We start from the raw sequence: 20,150 nt of genomic DNA on the forward strand, positions 1-20,150 counted from the left end.
GGGGTTGCATGCAATAAAAAATATATTTTAAATATACTAAGAGTACATTATATATGTATGTAAGGTACTTTCAATATAAAAATAATGTATTTTTAATATATTAAAAATGTATTTGATATTCATGATCCATACAATTATGTAGATCATCGTTCACACAATAATTTGCCAGTAGAAATTGAAATATATATATATATATATATATATATATATATATATATATATATATATATTATAAACTGTCATTGAAAATTATTATCATTATTATTATTGCAATTATTATTATTGTTATTGTTATTATAATTAACAATATTATTATGGTCTTGTGAAAATTAAATGTTGATTATCACCATTTAATTTTCACAAGACCATATGGCTTTATTATATATAGGATATTGATTTTAGTAGTTTGAATAAATCAAACAAATTCACAAAAAATAGACGAATTGGCAATTTACCAAATATCCTAAAAGATTCTTCTTAAAAGGTTGAATCCCAACCTCGGGCAAACAGAACATCTGAGAGAATGTAAATCATAGTAGCTCGGCTGAACACAGAGACTAGATCTTTGCTTACTACGCACAAGACCACACTGTCGCTGGTGAGACTCGATCGCTGATCATTCTTCCCGAACTTCACCCCTATGACCAACTGAACTGTCATTGCGGGCAAGATTGAATAAAGATTATTCTCGTATCTGAAGGTTATGAGATCGATTTTTGTTAATACGTTTTCAATTGAGCTTATAGCACAAAATTTTCTTAGTGCAATTTGCCTCTCATATGTGATTTGTAAGCTATTATACAGAAATCAAGTTTATAGAGTTCATATATTCTCAAGTAGCGATTACAAATTTTTCTGGTAATAATTTTTTTTTCTTGCTATAAAATTGATAAAACAAACAAAAATAAATACATTTTATAGTGACGAACGGAGTGGAAAAATAGGCAAAGTTAGATAATAATGCAAATATATGGTTACTAACTTTCCATAATTAAAATATCGAAGATGCCAAAAACTCGTCCAGATTTTGCCATTCCGCCCCACACGTTTGCGATTCCTTCACCAAAACCATCTTTCTTCGGTTCTTCCTCGACTCCTCTCGCTTTCTAGTCTCTATAAAGCAAAAAAACGAAACGGCTACACTACACCGTACCCAAATTCAACCTAAACCCAAAATTCTCTCTCTCTCTCTCTTTCTCTCTCTTTCTCTCTCTCTCTTGTCAGAGAAGCCTGGTAAAAGTTTTTGATACTTTCCTGAGCTTGTAAGAAAATTTTATCACCCTTTTTCCTTTTTTTTTTTTTTGTTGTTGCTTGCTTTGGGCATGCAAGTATCAGACATTTTCTGTTTTGGTTGGTTGAACTTACGGTTTTGGTTGTTTAGGAGAGAGAGGAAGAAGAGATGAAGAACAATGAAGATCAAGCAAGGTCCTTGTTCGGGATTTCGTTATCTGATCGACCCATATGGCAACAGTTCCTCATCTGCTCCTCTGGTTTCTTCTTCGGTTACCTCGTCAATGGCATTTGCGAGGTCTTTTCTTCTTTCTGTAAATTTCGCTGTTATCTATATATATATATATATATATATATATATATATATATATATATATATATATATATATTATATGATGAAATTAGCTTTTCAGACAGGAAATCGTGTATATACTCTCTTGCTGACATTGTTAGGATTGGCTTTTTGTATTATTTGATTTTAGTTGACTTCTCTTAAATCTTATTATATAATGGGATAGTTGGTGATTTTCATATACATTTTTATGTCATTGCTGCTAATTTTGAGTAGTCAACTTCCGTGATTGGCTTATAGGAGGAAAATTTTCTGTTTTTTTTTTTCTTGATGTTCTTTGCAATTTTAGTGTAAATGGGTGGCTGGATTTTATTGTATTTCTCTGATTTGTTAAATTTTACAATTTTTTTTTAATCAAACTACTAGCATTGATTTGGTGTTAAGAACACCAGTCTTTCAATTTTGAGATACTCAATGTTAGGTTGCCATTGTATTAGGTTTGAGCTCCCCTGTTGTCAATTGGTATATATTACTAAATAATGGGTTTTAACTTTTAATATTCTGAATTTCAGGAGTATGTGTATAATAGGCTCCAGTTCAGGTATGTACCAGAGACATTTGCTTTTGTTTTGGTATTTTCTATGCTTTGGATTGTGTGCTAAGTATCTAAAATAATCTGGGTATTTCATAGACTAAGTGAAAAGTGTTGTGTTTTTTTTTTTTTTTTTTTTTTTTTTTTTTTTTGTTTCAGCTATGGGTGGTATTTTACGTTTATACAAGGTTTTGTGTACTTAGTACTCATACGTTTGCAGGGTTTCACCATGAAGCAAATGGTGAACCCTTGGAAAACCTATGTGAAGCTCTCTGCTGTTCTTATGGGTTCTCATGGATTAACAAAGGGTTCCCTAGCATATCTTAACTACCCTGCACAGATCATGTTCAAATCCACTAAGGTATATACTCCGTATTCTTCAATTTGATACTCCCTAACTGCTGGGGTTTATATTATTTCCACGATTTAACAGACTTGAGAGTTCTGTTGGAAAATGAAAATTCTCTGTTCCTGAATTTGTTTGATTTCACCGAATTTGTTGAACTGTGTAGGTACTGCCTGTAATGATAATGGGTGCCTTTATTCCCGGGTTAAGAAGAAAATACCCTCTTCAAGAATACATCTCGGCAGTGCTCCTAGTTGTTGGCTTGATTCTTTTCACTCTAGCGGATGCCAACACTTCTCCGAATTTCAGTATCATTGGCGTCATGATGATTAGTGGTGCTCTAGTCATGGATTCTTTTCTGGGTAATTTGCAAGAAGCGATTTTTAAACTGAATCCCGAAACTACTCAGGTAGTGAAGTTTGAGTTGGTTATGTGGTTGTTCACAAGATATCACCTAGAATTTGCCTCTTAACTTTTGTTTTTTTTTGCATTGTGTTCATCTCAGATGGAGATGCTATTCTGCTCGACTATAGTTGGGGCACCTTTCCTCCTCGTGCCCATGATATTAACTGGAGAGCTTTTCACGGCTTGGAAGTCCTGTTATCAGGTAAAGATGCTTTAAATTATTCTTGAAAACACCTTTTCCCATCATCACTTGATAGGAGACAAGAAGAACCATAAGAATGTAGGACCCAATGTGCTGTGAATCATGTCTGTTGAAATGAAGACATGTGAAACCTTACCTCTTTTCTTAGAAAAGAAGTCTGAATATATATATATACACATATATATAGGGGAGGGTTTAAGTGAGAACACTTCCCCCTATAAAAAGTGTTTGCACATCCAAATCCTCCATCTTGAGAAATCGAAGGCTAGCATCTTACCATTACTAAACTTTAAGTTTGTGATAATTATAAAATTGACCCCATGTTTTTATTGATCCTGCTCCTAATATATAAGTTCATAATCAGGTGAGAACCAATCTTAACCTGCTAACTGCGAACTTGGGAAGGATTGCACCCCACTTACTACATTATTGTATCACACCCGGATACGATTGCACCGCACTTACTACATTATTGTATCACACCCGGATACGATTGCACCGCACTTACTACATTATTGTATAACACCCGGATACGATTGCACCGCACTTACTACATTATTGTATAACACCCGGATACGATTGCACCGCACTTACTACATTATTGTATCACACCCGGATACGATTGCACCGCAAGGTCTTTCAGGCATGTCTGGGAGCCGTAGCAGTGCAATCATGTAGTACTTGCGGTGCAATCTTTCACAAGTTCGCAGTTTGCAGATTAAGGTTGGTTCTCACTTGATTAGAAATCTATACATACATATATATATATATATATATATATATATATATATATATATCCAATGGGACTGAGCTGGCCAGAGTGCTGGCTGGTCACTTAGAATTCAGTAAGGAGAATTTTTTCCCACTTACCCTTTTGCTACATAATAGCCAATTACTTAGAATTCCTTGTATTTATGTACTATTGCTTCTTTTATACAGATTCAGTAGGCAGTGGTTTTGATACTTGCAACGTAGCATAAATTGATTTGAACCTAACCAGTGATCATGTTTTAATCCAAAACCTCTTTCCGACTTAAACCTTGTTCTTTTTTCTCTTTAATAGCATGCTTTAATCAAGGGACAAAACATATGGGATTTCTGTTCTTTTATCATAGATCCATAGCGTAACAACGATCTTTGATTTAATCTGCAGCATCCTTATGTATATGGCGTCTTGGTTTTTGAAGCAATGGCCACATTTATAGGTCAAATTTCTGTTCTTTCACTTATAGCTATTTTTGGAGCTGCCACAACTGCAATGGTAAATATGTCGTTTTCAATATCTTGTTTGCTTTTAAAGTTAGTGGGATATCAGTTTACTACATTCCTGATCCTCAAAACTATTGTTAGATTCTTATGTTTTGTCAATTCGGTAAAAATACAGGTAACGACAGCAAGAAAGGCGGTTACTTTGTTGCTGTCCTACTTGATCTTTACAAAACCACTTACTGAGGAACATTGCTCGGGATTGCTGCTCATAACCATGGGCATCGTATTGAAGCTCTTGCCCGAAACTAAACCTTCGGGCCGACCACCCATGTCGTCTGGCGCTACAAACAAGCAAGGAAAACATCATCTCAAAGAGCTGAAGCGGGCATCTTCAGAAAGCGGTGAGGGTGAAATAGAGGAAGAGAAGAGGCCATTAGTCTAAGAAGTAAAGCTCTATGGTTTAGTTTGGGTATAATATGTTTTCATTGACATCTGATTTTTAGATTCTATTAAATTTGTAGTTCACATTCTCTTTGTACTTATACAATAACCAATAAGCAAAGTGGCTTGTAATCTAGGCAAAAATTTTTCCACAATATGAGTGTATGTCAAAGTTTGATGTGAGGTGGGCCTGTTGAGCTCTGATGGAAAAGTTGTATAGATTATATCATAAATCAAGGTCCACCTTGCATTGTGGAGGTAGATCCTATTTCAAAACGATATTCAGATTGTGTCTGCAGTTAATAGATTATGTACTTCTAAATAAATTAAAGGCGCTTTCACAAAAAAATTGAAGGCACATAATATGCGATTAATAAATTATGTCTTCAATTTATTTATAGACAAATAATTTATTATTTGAAAGCACATAGGTTTAACAATTGCATCGTTTGAACACGCACACAAAAGATACAGGTTTCGAATGGGGGTTCCCCAAATACAATCGTTATGCTGTGGAATTGTGTCCACCTTGCAAGGTGGACACGGTTATATGTTTAATTACTGAACTATATGTTCAAAATTATAAAGTTATATATTCATAATTTTTGAACTTCATATTCATAACTATTGAACTCTATATTCACAATTTAAAAAGTCTATGTTCATAATTACTGAATTATATGTTCATAATTATAAAGCTATATATTCATAATTTTTGAACGTCATATTCACAATTATTGAATCTCTATATTCATATTACATAACTATATGTTTATAATTATATTCACAACTCTATGTTTATAATTATAAAATTATGTTTATAATTTTTGAAATAATTATGAACAGTTTTTAAATCGTGTCTACTTTGCAAGGTGGACACAATTCCACCACATAATTTGCCCCCCAAATATTATTGTGTTCAGGCTAGTCTTAGTCCATCCATTTGAAGGCATGGGAACCAAGCCTGGAATTAACCCAAGCTCAGGCCTGAGACCAAAATTGAACTAGGTCCAAGATCCCAGCAATTCAGCAAAGCTTGGCCCATTTGCCACCTCACACTGTATTTTTTAAGAAAATGTTTGGCACAATATTCAAAAATAATGTTTAGAGGTAGGCTCAAACCATCAACCTCATTATTAATACATCTTTACACAAACCAAACAAGCTAATTAAAATTATTGGTCTTTTTGTTAGTCCCTGATTTTGAGTAATTTAAAGGTTAATATTTACTGTGCAATATGTATAGTTGTTTACACTATATAAATAATAAATTGAATGGATTTAATCATGACCGTGCAAATTAAACATTTAATAGTGTGAATTTGACTTCATACACATTCTCACCTTACACCTTGTTCTCACCTGATTGGGAATATATATATATATATATATATATATATATATATATATATATAGTCATACAGTCTAGATTAGATTAAGCGTATTTGCACACATTTAATTCGCGTTCGCACACACTTAATCTAATTTAGACCATTAAAAAATATTAGATGGATGTACACAATTTGTTCTCACGTTCTCACCTAAGCAAGTGTTCTCATTGGAACCCTACTTATATATAGGATCATGTTCAAATGAGAACGGTGCGCCCAGGAGAAAACTCAGAACGCATGACATCTGTCCATGTGTCCAGATCTAACAGATGAGAAACATTGATTTTGAAAAAAAAAATATGGTGGCATTTTCGTAAATAATTGAACATCGAAGTGTAAGTAAAATGTATTACAAGCAATGTTGCAAAACACGCTAGGCGCCCCCTAGGCGCCAAGGGGGCGCCTAGGCGCCGATTTTTTATTTTTATTTTTTATTTTTTTTAATTAAAAATAAAATTTAAAATTTAAAATTTTTAAAATTTAGTAATAAAACATAAAGTTTCTATAGTTATTTCTTAGAAATTATTTACGAAAGTGGTTGTAAAAGTGTTCAAAAGATTGTTTAAACCATCTAAATACATAAAAAAAAAACTAAAATTAAGAGCTAAAGAAGCATTTTTTTGAGAAATTAGTGGACCAAACCGCCTTCGGTGGATAGATCTCGAAAAAATACGCGATTTGAAAAAAAAAATTGTCCAAATCGGACAACCGAGTCAAAAGTTATGCCTTCCGAAACTTTTCCGACATTTTCAAAAAAAAAAAAAAAAAAAAAAAAAAAAACCCGCCGAACCGCCGAACCGGCCGGTTAGGCGGTCTAGGCGGCCGGCCGCGGAGGCCGTTCCTCGCGGCGGCGCAATGGCGCCTAGGCGCGATTTTTGCAACATTGATTACAAGTGCAAGTAGCAGTTGTATATAGTGCACCTAAGTGCATGTAAAATGTATTACAAGTGCAAGTAAAATATAATACATGTGCAAGTAAAATTTACACTGAGCATCAATACTAAGTGCACCTAACGTTATAACTAGTTGCACCTAACGTTATAATTAGTTGCACCTAGGTGCACGAATGTTAACAAGGTAAATTATTTGCACTTGTAAGTGATTTTACAAGTACTTTTTACTTGCAAAGGTGCACAAACTACTTGCACTTATAACAGATTTACTTGCACCAAAGTTCGAGTTATTTAAGAAAATATCACCGCGTCGTTTTTTAAAAATGACATCTGATTCATTTATCTGAGCACATGGACAGCTGTAAATGATTCTTATTTCTCTCATGGGCACTTGTTCTCATTAGAGCGTGCTCATATATATATATATATATATATATATATATATATATATATATATATATATATATATATATATATATATATATATATATATATATATATATATATATATATATATATATATATATATGGCGCGCTCAAGTGAGAACATGAGCCCAGGAGAGAACTAAGAATCATTCGCAGCCATCCACGTATCCAGATTCAATGAATAAGATGTAATTTTAAAAAATAACGCGGTAAAATTTTCGTAAATAACTTGAACTTTGGTGCAAGTAAAATGTGTTACAAGAGCAAGTAACTGATGCAAGTTTGCAAGTAAAAAGTGCAAGTAAATTCACTTACAAGTGCCACTATTTTCACTTACAAGTTCAAGTAATTTACTTTGTTAACCTTCGTGCACCTAATGATAAAGTCTTTCACATAGGTGCACTTAATGATAACGTTTGGTGCAATTAATGATAACGTTAAGTGCGCTTAATATTGATGTTCAATGTATATTTTACTTGCACTTAGATGCACTATATGAAACTGTTAATTGCACTTTCAACACGATTTACTTGCACTTTGATATTCAATTATTTACGAAAATTTCATCGCGTTTTTTTAAATTAGTGTTTCTGATCCGTTAAATTTGAACACGTGAACGGTTGTGAGTGGTTCTTAGTTCTCTCCTTGGCAACCCGTTCACACATGAACGGTCTCATATAGGGAAGGGTTCAGGTTTGGGTTAGGCTTCCCGTGCGGTTGTGCAGTTGACGCACCACCTTAAGCATTAAAATGACGTACCTTAAGCATTAAAATGGCGCACTTTAAGTACACAAACCACCACGCACCTTAAGCACACAATCAAAGCACCCTAAGAACACAAACAACGCACTTTAAGCACACAACAAAGCACCTTAAGAACACAAACCACGCACCTAAAGTTTTAAAATGACCCACCTTAAGTTTCACACAACTGACGCACCTTAAGCATACAAACCACGCACCTTAAGAAGGAAAACAACGCACCTTAAGAAAGAAAACCACGCACCTTAAGTTTCAACAACTACTCACATTAAGCACAAAACTCACGCAATTTAAGCACAAAACTCATGCTCCTTAAGCACAAAAACCACGCACCTTAAGAAGTAAAACCACGCACCTTAAGTTTCAACAAATACTCACAGTAAGCACACAACTCACGCACTTTAAGCACAAAACCCACGCACTTTAAGCATAAAAATCACTCACCTTAAGAAGGAAAATCACGCACCTTAAGTTTCAACAAATAGTCACATTAAGCATACAACCCATGCATCTTAAGCACAAACCCCACGCACCTTAAGCACAAAATCCACGCACCTTAAACACAAAAACCACGCACTTTAAGAAGGAAAATCACACACTTTAAATTTGCTTAGGACACCATTTTATACTTACACATCTCTTGATTCCTGCACAATAAAAAACAAAAATTCTACAACATCGTGCATAAAAAAGTCAACATAGTGTAGGAGTTTATGCCAAAAGTGATATGATTTGAAATCGGCCAAAAGTGATTGAAAATTTGAAATCGATATGTGACTACCTCCAAATGTCTCAAAGTGGTTCATACTTGAAAAGTGCATGAACAATGTTACTGATCAAACAACAGTGTTTTTATTGTTGGGATCACAACAGAACACTTTACCTTGCTTCATAAAACCACATCCTAAACTTTTCCTTCCTTTAATATATAGATTCGTAAACTAGTCCACATATTCTTTAGGAATGTTTCCATGCACATAGGTACCCTATAAAAAAAAAAAAAATATTTTAGAAAGCTTAGAAAACTGAAAAATAGTATTTAATAAAAAGAAAAATTACCTCAGTCATGGAAGAGACACTCTTGATTCTTGATGAGATTAGTGTTTCGACCTTCAGGTACTATACAGGTTCTGAATAATCGTAACCTTATAGCTTATTTGGTATAATCTGGATTGATGTCTTTTCCTAAGATACACAATGACAATATTTTCAGATTGTGCAAATAGGATATGAAAGCTCAGAGATTAAACGAAGAAGAAGAATGTGGATTGCGTTGCTCCTGGTTGTGTAGTATTTATAAAATAATTATGCAGAAGATATAGTTCTAAAAGGCTACAACATTAATGACTCTAAATCATGACTTTAAATCATGATGTTGCACCAGATAGTGAAACGTCAAAAGTAAAGATAAGGTTGCTTCAGAGTTCCAATTCATTAGGATTTAATTAAAAATTGATTATTTGTATTTTAATTATATTCAAATTTCAAAATTTTGTATTTAATGTGTTGTGTATATATGCTCTAGTAAAGATCAAAGCACGGTAGACATGGCTATGATTTGAAACAATTTCCAACGAGCAAAAATGCAACCTGAAAATAAAAGCAAAATAAGTTTTATACAAATTTATGTTTGGGGAATCCAAAAGGTACATAAAAATCGAGACATTAGCACAAAAAAGAAAAAAAAAATTCTGAAAGTTCACCAAAATAGCATCCAAAACGACGGCATTTTGGCTGGCGGAAAAATATCATAATCTGATTGGTCAAAGTTCTATGATTTTATTATATAGAAGGATTTGATTTTCATTCCAATTCCGATTCCTATGTGCAAACCAAACACACCCTTAGTTAATTATTTGAAAAGTAAGCACAAAATATTTATAACCCACAAGCTAATTCTTATTCAACCATTTAGTTAATTATTTGAAAAGTGAACATCCTACTACTCAGATTGTTGGGTTGGCATGAGAAGGTCGATTAAGGGTCCGTTTGAGGAAAAAAAATGACTTTAAGAAAATGAGTTATTTTTCAGAATACATTTTTATTTATAGTATTTGGTTGAAGTTTAGAAAATTGTTTTTTTTTTTTTCTTCCAGTTTGGCTGAAAAATTGTATCTTTTAAAAAATAACAAAAATATATTACAAATTTATTTCTTAAAAAATGTGAATTATTGTAATGATGATAATTATTATTATTATTATTATTATTATTATTATTATTAAAATAAAGTTATAAATAACATTTTATAATAGTTAGAGAAAATGGTCAAATAGACCCTTAAACTTTATATAAAAAATCAATTAGACTTCTGAGTTTTAAAACGTTACAAATAAACACATCAATTTTTCATTTTTGTACCTAATAGTTGGTTATTCACTGATAATTAGTGTCTCGGCTACCAGAACTGACGCTTGTTTACCAGTAGCCGGAATCGTGCTATGTACCAATTACTGGTGATAATCAACAATCATTATTGTGTGGACCATGGTCCACACAAGTTGTGTGGACCATATTTTGTCTATTATAAAATAATGTACATTCAATACAAAAATAATGTACATTCAATATAAAAATAATGTATATTGTATACAGTGGATATACATTATTTTTGTTCTGAGTGTACATTATATTGTATAATGTACATTCAGTACAAAAATAATGTACATTTAATATATTAAAAATGTACTTTTTGTTATGGTCCACATAACATTGTGTGAACCATGGTCCATACAATAATTTGCCGATAATCAACTATTGGGCCTGTATCACAAAAATGACAAGTAGCTTAGATGTGTTTAAATATAACTTTTAAAGTTTATGGTTCTAATTGATTTTTCATGTAAATGTTAAGGGCCTATTTGACCGGCAATTTATATCCTACACCACGGCGCGCGTTGCACTATGCGCCCAGATGCAAAACGACGTCGTTTTAATTTTTTTTTTTTTTTTTTTTGAAATTTCCCGCCCCAGTGAATGGCAGTAGTTTTTTCTTTAAAAAAAAACCCGCTGTTCAATAATGTACATAATGTTATACTAGAATACACATAATGTTATACATGAATGTACATAATTATATAACAAAATATACATACTCTTTTTAAAAGATAATACACATAATCTAACATAATACATAATAAACATAAACTTTTAACATAATACACATCAACTCTTAACATAATACACAAATTTTCTGATTCGGATGTACATAATTGTATAAAAAGAATGTACATAATTGTATAAAAAATACACATAACTGTATGAACCAATACACATAATATTGTGAACAAATACACATAACGTTGTGAACAAATACACATAATCTCAGCAACTTCCTACCGCGCCTCCCAACACTACCCCAAAACGACGTCGTTTTGGAAGGCGCGCGGCGCACAGTGCTATGTGCGCCGTGGTGTAGGATATAACGATTTAACGATTGTATTTGACCTTTTTTTTTCTAATAGACTGATTTTTATTGTTTAGTATGACCAGGCCCAAGCTATATAATAACTTCCACCAATGCAAAAACCGCTACCTTAGAGCTAATTGAGTAATTATTTTTCATATCAATCAATTACATATATAAATGACTAAGCTTTCTTGCATGAGCAATATATATATATTTCCCTTACATAAGCGACTTTAAATCCATCATTCACCAACTTATATTCACGTATCCAGCTTCATAGATTTTACGATGTGGGACAAATTTCCACTAAACATCTTTTAACAGAGTGTTGTTTTGTCCAGTTAATGTTGTTTGCATTCTTCCCATTACGGTCCTCAATACGTGTTCGTCGTTCGGCTTCATGCAATTGCTTATGCGCTTCTTTTCTCCTCTTCTTCTTCTTCCTCTTATGAAACCCGGTCACAAATTCCCTGCAATTAATGCAGACAAAGCAATAAAAAAAAAATCAATTCAAAACTAACAAGGTAAAACCAGATACAGCAAAATCGCAAAGAAAAAGGTTGGAAGCCAGTCAGACAGCCAAGAGACCATCCCAACCATGAGCTCATGGGCTGAGAACGATCCTCTACGGCTCAGCCCAATTAAGGTCTGGAGCTGTTAATCACGCTCTAATCTCTTGGCCATAGTTCATCCACCAGGCTTGGTTTCCTGTCTCCGTTTCCTGTCTCCTTAGAACTCAAGGATACAGAGGTACGAGCCTATAGAACAGATCCTGTTCAAGTAAGGTCGTGTCCTGTTATTTCCTTCTGCAACTTATGTTCAGGTATCCAACTTCACAGGCTTCCGATGTGGGACACTTCTGTCGTTTAAACCTGCACTCCTATGCGTTGTTTTTTGTTTTCAAGTAAATGTCGTCTTCATTCTTCTGGTCTTGATGAAGTTCTGTTATGGCACATCATTATCTCATCCAGAGGGAATCAATGTCTCTTAATCTAACAATAATCTGGTCAACAATTATTCTCTTCATGCCTTCTTTATTTAGTGATGATAAATATAATGCTCTTATCTTTCTTTTTTGGAAAACTGGAAAAGATAGCTGTATGATTTTCAAGACTACTATATACACACACACATATATATAGAGAGAGAGCAGACTGCAGAGGAAAAGGGGTGGGGTTGGGGGGTAGAGTCCTTAACCAAGTAGGACTTTATGTTGTCCTTTACTTTGTAAGGTTCCCATTGTCCTGCAAGGCAATTCTGTGCTTTTTTTTTTTTTTTGGATGTGGTGATAGTTTTATGACATTGGGTCAAAGGTTGATGACAAGTATGAGAATCCGAAAATAAAAAGAATGGATTGGAATGTATTAAATGTGTATACTGTATTGAGTATTCAAAGTCTAAAATTCTTTACAATCTCTTCTTTAAAGGGTTTATACACAAGTATGAACATTAAATTCCTTTAGTTATATATGGACACTGAATTCTTAACAATTTATATGAAAAGATTGTTCAAATCATTCTTTTCAAAATATAAGAAATCACGTCTTAGAATTCCAGTTTGATCGAGTTTTGGTGTATGTTGCTGTCCTTTGTGATAGCTGGAGGCAAGCCATTCCAATCCATTCTTTAGGGTTTATACACAAGTATGAACATTAAATTCCTTTAGTTATATATGGACACTGAATTCTTAACAATTTATATGAAAAGATTGTTCAAATCATTCTTTTCAAAATATAAGAAATCACGTCTTAGAATTCCAGTTTGATCGAGTTTTGGTGTATGTTGCTGTCCTTTGTGATAGCTGGAGGCAAGCCATTCCAATCCATTCTTTAGGGTTTATACACAAGTATGAACATTAAATTCCTTTAGTTATATATGGACACTGAATTCTTAACAATTTATATGAAAAGATTGTTCAAATCATTCTTTTCAAAATATAAGAAATCACGTCTTAGAATTCCAGTTTGATCGAGTTTTGGTGTATGTTGCTGTCCTTTGTGATAGCTGGAGGCAAGCCATTCCAATCCATTCTTTAGGGTTTATACACAAGTATGAACATTAAATTCCTTTAGTTATATATGGACACTGAATTCTTAACAATTTATATGAAAAGATTGTTCAAATCATTCTTTCCAAAATATAAGAAATCACGTCTTAGAATTCCAGTTTGATCGAGTTTTGGTGTATGTTGCTGTCCTTTGTGATAGCTGGAGGCAATCTTATTCTCAACCCAGTAATAATCATGATTCCCATGCAGGTGTAAGCGTCATGTGGTCTCCGCCGCCGGTAGGTGTTCTCAAATGCAACGCTCTTCACAGATGGTGCAGGTTATGGAGCAATTTTGCGAGATTGGGGTGGCAGATTTGTGGTCGCTTAAGCTGTGGTCACGATCCTTATTTTGCGGAGACTTTGGCTTTTAAGGAAGTATTAGCTTGGTTTAAAAGTAGTGGTGGTAGTAATTTTATCATTGAAACTGATTGCCTGAACCTTTGTGTTAATTTTCATTCTAGTTGTTTAGACTTGTCTTATGCTGGTTTAATTATTAAGCAATGTCAGTGTATTGCTAGTGACATTGGGAACATTTCTGTTCGCCATGTCAAACGGTTAGCGAACCAAGTTACTCATGAGCTAGCTCGGGCTTCTAGTTCTTCCTCTGTCCTTGGGTCTTGGGAGTTGATGGATTTAATTACCCGGGTAGACCCGAATCACCAAATTCAATAAATGATAAATAGGAAAAGGCACCAAGGTATATGTTGCGGGGACAACTTTTGTATTAATAATCTTTTGTAGGGAAATTACAAGGACTGTAATAGTGAGATAAAGTGTAGATGTCCTAACAAGACAAGGAGATGTCTTCTTATACTAGATAATCCTCCCAACCGCCCCATGAGAATAGGGTGGGCGGTTGGATCCCGGTTGACCGAGTCACGCGGGCACGCTCGAGGCCCGGGACGGCCTACCCACGTGGCGGTCCCTACGGGCTACTCTGTCTGGCCAAGGTCGACCTCAACCGGGGTTGAGCACGAGGTCGACCCCAACCGAGGCTGACGCCGAGGCCGACCCCAACCGAGACCGACGACGAGGTCGACCCCAACCCAGGCCAACCCTAACCGAGGCCGACGCCAAGGTCGACCCCAACCGAGGTCAACCTCAACCGAGGCCGACGCTGAGGTCGACCCCAACCGAGTCCGACGACGAAGTCAACCCCAACCGAGGCCGACGCCCAGACCGACGCTGAGGTCGACCCCAACCGAGGCCGACGCCGAGGCCAACCCCAACCGAGGTCGACCCCGGCCAACTGAGGCCGACGTTGGGGTCTACCTCGACCCCAACTGGGGACGCCCAGGTTCCCTCTTATCGCACCGCGACCGCCTCGGGTCGGTTTGCCCCGAGTCTCTTCTCCTAATATATCCATGAGGAGTATATCCCGCATGATTGTATAGCGCACTTTATGAATTAATGCATTCCTTTAGTTATCATAAAAAAAAAAAAAATCATACCTAAATATCCTATTGAATGATCATCCAGTGAACATTGGGATCTCTTTGAGTGCATCTAAGTCTCCCAAAACAATACTCTTCTGTCTTCTATTGAAACCAAACTGGTTGCAGATGGCATATCGAGTTACCAACACATAACTAGTTATAGATGATATATCAACATATAGTACTAAAAACATTTGTGAAAGCCAAAGATCCAATAGTTGAGATGGCCGAGTTGGTCTAAGGCGCCAGATTAAGGTTCTGGTCCGAAAGGGCGTGGGTTCAAATCTCACTCTCAATATGAACCCTATACTAGGGTCAATTTTGCATTACAGCCATTACATTATAAATAAACGAACCACTTTATGCTAAATGATTCATTTGTGCATTTTAAAAAAAAAATAGTTTATGTTAACTCCTTATTACTCATGATTTATATTTAATATGTAATTAATTATTTTTTTGTCATACTCCAAAGTAACCAAATTCATGTTCATTAAACATTTAACAAAATATTTATAACCCATAAGCTAATCCTTATTTAACATTTCGGGTATGTTTGGTTCATGTGTTTACACACTAGGAATGAGAATCAAAATCATAGTTAGTGTTTGGTTGTCAACTTTTTAGAACACAACTATGAGATTTTATTACCACCAATTAAAAAACCTCATTCCCTAATTAAAAACGAGTATCATTCAATCTTATTGGTAATATGATTTTTAAGTTTGGATTAATGCTTTTAGATTTTTTGTTTTTTGTTTTTTTTTTTTAATATATTGGTGCTCTGGATGTCACTATATTATAATCAATTATTTTGATTTTTTATATTTTGTATTTTTAAATTTTTTATTCCCATTCAAGCCCAGTCATATCATTTTATAGGTCCCGATTTGACTAAAAAAAATAGCCCCTATTAAAGTTAACATATACTTTTATACCTAAAATTTAAATTACATAAGGAAAAAAACACTAATATCAAATAATTTGAATAAGATTCACAAGTTTTTTAAAAATTTACGTAAACAACAATAATCATGAAAAAAAATTATAGATGTTTTTCTAAATGTAAAATAATTAATAACAACACTAGTGCCTTCATAAATAAATAATTATAGTTTATAAAAAAAATAAACAATTTAAAATTAAATAAGCTTACAAACAATATAATAACATTGTTATCATAATAAATAATAAATTAATTATTAATAAAAATTTATAAAACAAAACTTAAAAACATGGAGGTAAAAACTTTTTGACTAGGGCCAAAAAATCAAAATATTTTAAAATGCAATAAAAAGTATTCATAACAAAATATGAAACATAATTAATTGGATAAAATCGTTCTAATAGAAAACACATTATAAATAGGTGGCCATAGGTTCGAACTCATGGTAGGAGCATGGACGCTCATAGATTCGACAAAAACAAAAAAAAAACTCATTATAACGCTCACGAAAAAAATACATGTGCCAACAATAGGTTTGAACCCATGACCATTGTAATAATAAAAACTATTTGATTTACCAACTAAGCTACACCATCTTCCATTAAAGTTGTATATATTATTTACTTAATACTTATATATACTACTAGTTTTTTACGCGCATTGCGCGATTAGGATAATGCCCAATGTTGTTTTTTAAATAAGTACTTTAAATTATATCAAGGCAAGATTATATTGGAATTGTTCATGCATAGATAATTGAATGTTGAATTTGCATATTTAAATAGGTAATTCTAAGTTTACAAATGCAAGATAATATAGTCAAGATTGATTATAATTGTCAATAAAATAATTGTATAGGTATGGTTGAAACCAAATACGGGACATAAGGGAGAACTATATGTTCATAATTATGTTCACAACTCTATGTTTATAATTATAAAACTATATGTTCATAATTATGTTCACAACTCTATGTTCATAATTATAGAACTATATGTTCATAATTTTTAAACTATATATTTATAATTATGAACAGTTTTAGAACCGTGTCCACCTTGTAAGGTGGACACGGTTCCACAACATAATTTGCCTAGCATAGAGGGATACATAGCAATGTTGCAAAACACGCTAGGCGCCCCCTAGGCGCCGATTAATCATAAGGTTTCCATAGTTATTTAGTAATAAAACATAAGATTTCCATAGTTATTTCTTAGAAACTATTTACGAAAGTGGTTGTAAAAGTGTTCAAAATATTGTTTAAACCATCTAAATACATAAAAAAAACTAAAATTAAGAGCTAAAGAAGCATTTTTTTGAGAAATTAATGGACCAAACCGCCTTCGGCCGTTTGTGGTGTATAGATCTTGAAAAAATACGCAATTTGAAAAAAAAAATTGTCCAAATCAGACAACCGAGTCAAAAGTTATGCCTTCCGAAAGATTTTCGACATTTTCAAAAAAAAATAATAAAAAAAAAATAATAAAAGCGCCGGTTCAGCCGGCTAGGCGGCCGGCCGCGGAGATGGCCGATTTCGGCCTTCTTCGCGGCGGCGCAATGGCGCCTAGGCGCGATTTTTGCAACATTGATACATAGTGCAATGAGATTATAGTGCAAGAAGCTTTAGATTTGTCTTGCTGTGTATATGACTGTGATTTTAGTTGTACTATAAACTCTTTATCTTACAAGCAATTATTGATATTTGGTAGTGATAGTTTTTTCCCTACATATTTCATGTGTTGTGAGATGTGTATCGTAAGTTATCTTGTGAAAGTATTGAATAAAATATTAATATTTATTTTATTTGTATAAAATACTTGGTAAATATATATATATATATATATATATATATATATATATATATATATATAACAAATTTTGTATTATAACTTTGATATTTAATTACAATATAATGTAAAAAGATGACAATGGACAATATAATGAAATAATAAATTAATAAATTTGAAAGTAAGGAATCTTTGAATGGTAGAAAATAAAGATAATATAACTAATGAAATTATTTCTCTTTTTAAAATTTTTATAATGATTTTTTTTTTAAATAAAGGCATTATAGGCATCTAATTCTAAATTAATTATATGCATATATATTATTTTTTTGTTGTAGCTACTAATTTATTTAATTTAATAAGAATAATAAAGTGGCCTACATAGTTTTCATCAACAATAATGAAATCATTGATTTTTTTTTTAATTTCGATCAATTCGTTGTAAAGACAAATTAGGCCCAAAATCGTTCTTTCCAAACACAGGTATGGATTTGGAACTTCATCATCGATCGCTTTCTGTGATCTCTATGTTCATAACATTGATAAAGCACTGAGAAACTCATGCTTTAAGCTCTACAGGTATTTCAGGCAACTATCACTTGTCTCTAAAGGGGAAGTAGAAGTCACCATTTTCCCAACACAAAACAGTTTTGTCCTAGTGAAACGATTGAACAAGGCGGAGTCGAGGCAAGGAGAGAACGAGTTCTGGATGGAGATCAAGATGCTTTCTCATCTCCGGGTTCACCGTATCGGGAAGGAGATAACGAGTTCACTAGGAGGAAGCTTTGGTGGCAAACCTAACTGATAATTGTCATGAATGGACGGAAATACCCCCAATCTTTACACCCAATTAACATAAAACCTAACAGAGGACTAATTTGGAGTAGTTTTTAAAAGTCAAGGGACCATATTGGATGCAATTGAAAGTCGAAATGCAAAATTGAGAATGAGCTATAGTTGATGAACCATTTTGGGAAAAAAATCTCTTTTTTCTCATGCATGAAGAGTTCTAGCACGACTGCCCAACTTGTGTCTTGTTTGAATATATATAAAAGTGGGAAAATGACGAGTTTGGTCCCTGAGTTATAATAGTAGTGACGACTCAGTCCCTGAGTTATGACCGTATTCATTTTTAGTCCCTCAGTTATGAGCGAAGTGGCGCATTTGGTCCCTGACTGTTAAAACTGACGAAAAAATTAAAAAATATTTAAAATTTTAAGGGTAAAATAGAAAATTCACATTTTATTCACTTTCTTATATTGAAATCACTTTTGCAACATTATTTTTAACTTCCTAGCATTCTATTTCAAGATTCTTCAATTCCTAAAGCAATTCAATAATCTTCGTATGACTTGTTAGTAACCTGAGTCTCGTATAAGGAACATGTGACTCAGTACAAACAAGAGAACACTTAATCATTGTCTTCAAACATGTAAAACATACTATCCTAAAAGTTTCTGATTTCCTAACTAAACATAATGATAACCAAACCATAACTTTTGAAATACAAGAAGATATCAAATTTCTCAGTTATTTTTATGAAAAATTAACCATGGGAGTAACTTGGAATTTTTTTTTTGTTTGAGAAGAAACAATGAAATTAGATTAACGGGAGTCAAGCTCCAAAGCATCAACAACAAAAGGAAAAGAGACCGAAAAACAATCCACTCGATCAGTCTTAGATAAGGTCTCCCTAGCTGACAAATGGGCTACCCTATTCGCAGATCATTTAACAAACAAAAAGCTGAGGTTACAAAACTCTCTAGCTATGTCTCTAATGTCTTGCGTAATAAGATCAAAGTAAGTGGTAGTAGAACTACCCTGCATGCTATTAACAACTTTTATGCAATCACTCTCCAGTTGGACAAAGTCCATATTCTGAGCTTTTAACCACTTCAAGGCTTCACGCACTGCCATTACTTATGCTTCGTCTGGTCTGCACAAACTGTGATAGGGGAGTTGGACTGTTGCTTTAAACTCTCCAATTGAATCCCTTAGGACGAAACCAAACCCCATCTTAGAATTGTTAGGATCCAATGCTGCATCAATGTTCATTTTCAGCCATCCTATAGGTGGTCTGGACCAATGTATAGCAAAACCAGGACTATTAATAGAATGTTCTTCACCAAAGTTGGCCTGCTGCCATTCATTAATGTAAGATTGAGCCCCATTGATAATTACCTGCCAGGAAGATAGATATGAGAAGACAGAGTTGATTATCAGTGAGAACATTAAAGTTTGACTCAAGCCAATTCAACAAGGTGGAGCCATTACCAGGGGTCCTTCCAGACCTCAATGGAGGAGCCATTACCAACTCTCTAACTGTAGTTCTGTTGATG

General features: G+C 33.7%; 1 protein-coding gene and 1 non-coding gene across 2 annotated transcripts; both read left to right on the forward strand.

Moving 5' to 3' along the window:
- The first annotated feature begins 1,049 nt into the window (after positions 1–1,049).
- On the forward strand, positions 1,050–4,993 carry LOC109183461 (UDP-galactose/UDP-glucose transporter 4-like). Its single transcript, XM_019333558.1, has 8 exons — positions 1,050–1,262; positions 1,382–1,528; positions 2,095–2,123; positions 2,274–2,475; positions 2,627–2,869; positions 2,966–3,067; positions 4,221–4,328; positions 4,452–4,993. The coding sequence occupies exons 2-8, from the start codon at positions 1,400–1,402 to the stop codon at positions 4,716–4,718; spliced, it is 1,080 nt and encodes a 359-aa protein (XP_019189103.1). The 5' UTR covers positions 1,050–1,262; positions 1,382–1,399; the 3' UTR covers positions 4,719–4,993.
- A 10,305-nt stretch (positions 4,994–15,298) lies between these two features.
- TRNAL-AAG lies at positions 15,299–15,379 on the forward strand. The gene has a single exon. It is a non-coding gene; the product is annotated as a tRNA-Leu (tRNA).
- The last annotated feature ends 4,771 nt before the right edge of the window (positions 15,380–20,150 follow it).

Source organism: Ipomoea nil, unplaced genomic scaffold (assembly GCF_001879475.1).
Source record: "Ipomoea nil cultivar Tokyo-kokei standard unplaced genomic scaffold, Asagao_1.1 scaffold1129, whole genome shotgun sequence".
Classification (NCBI taxonomy): domain Eukaryota; kingdom Viridiplantae; phylum Streptophyta; class Magnoliopsida; order Solanales; family Convolvulaceae; genus Ipomoea; species Ipomoea nil.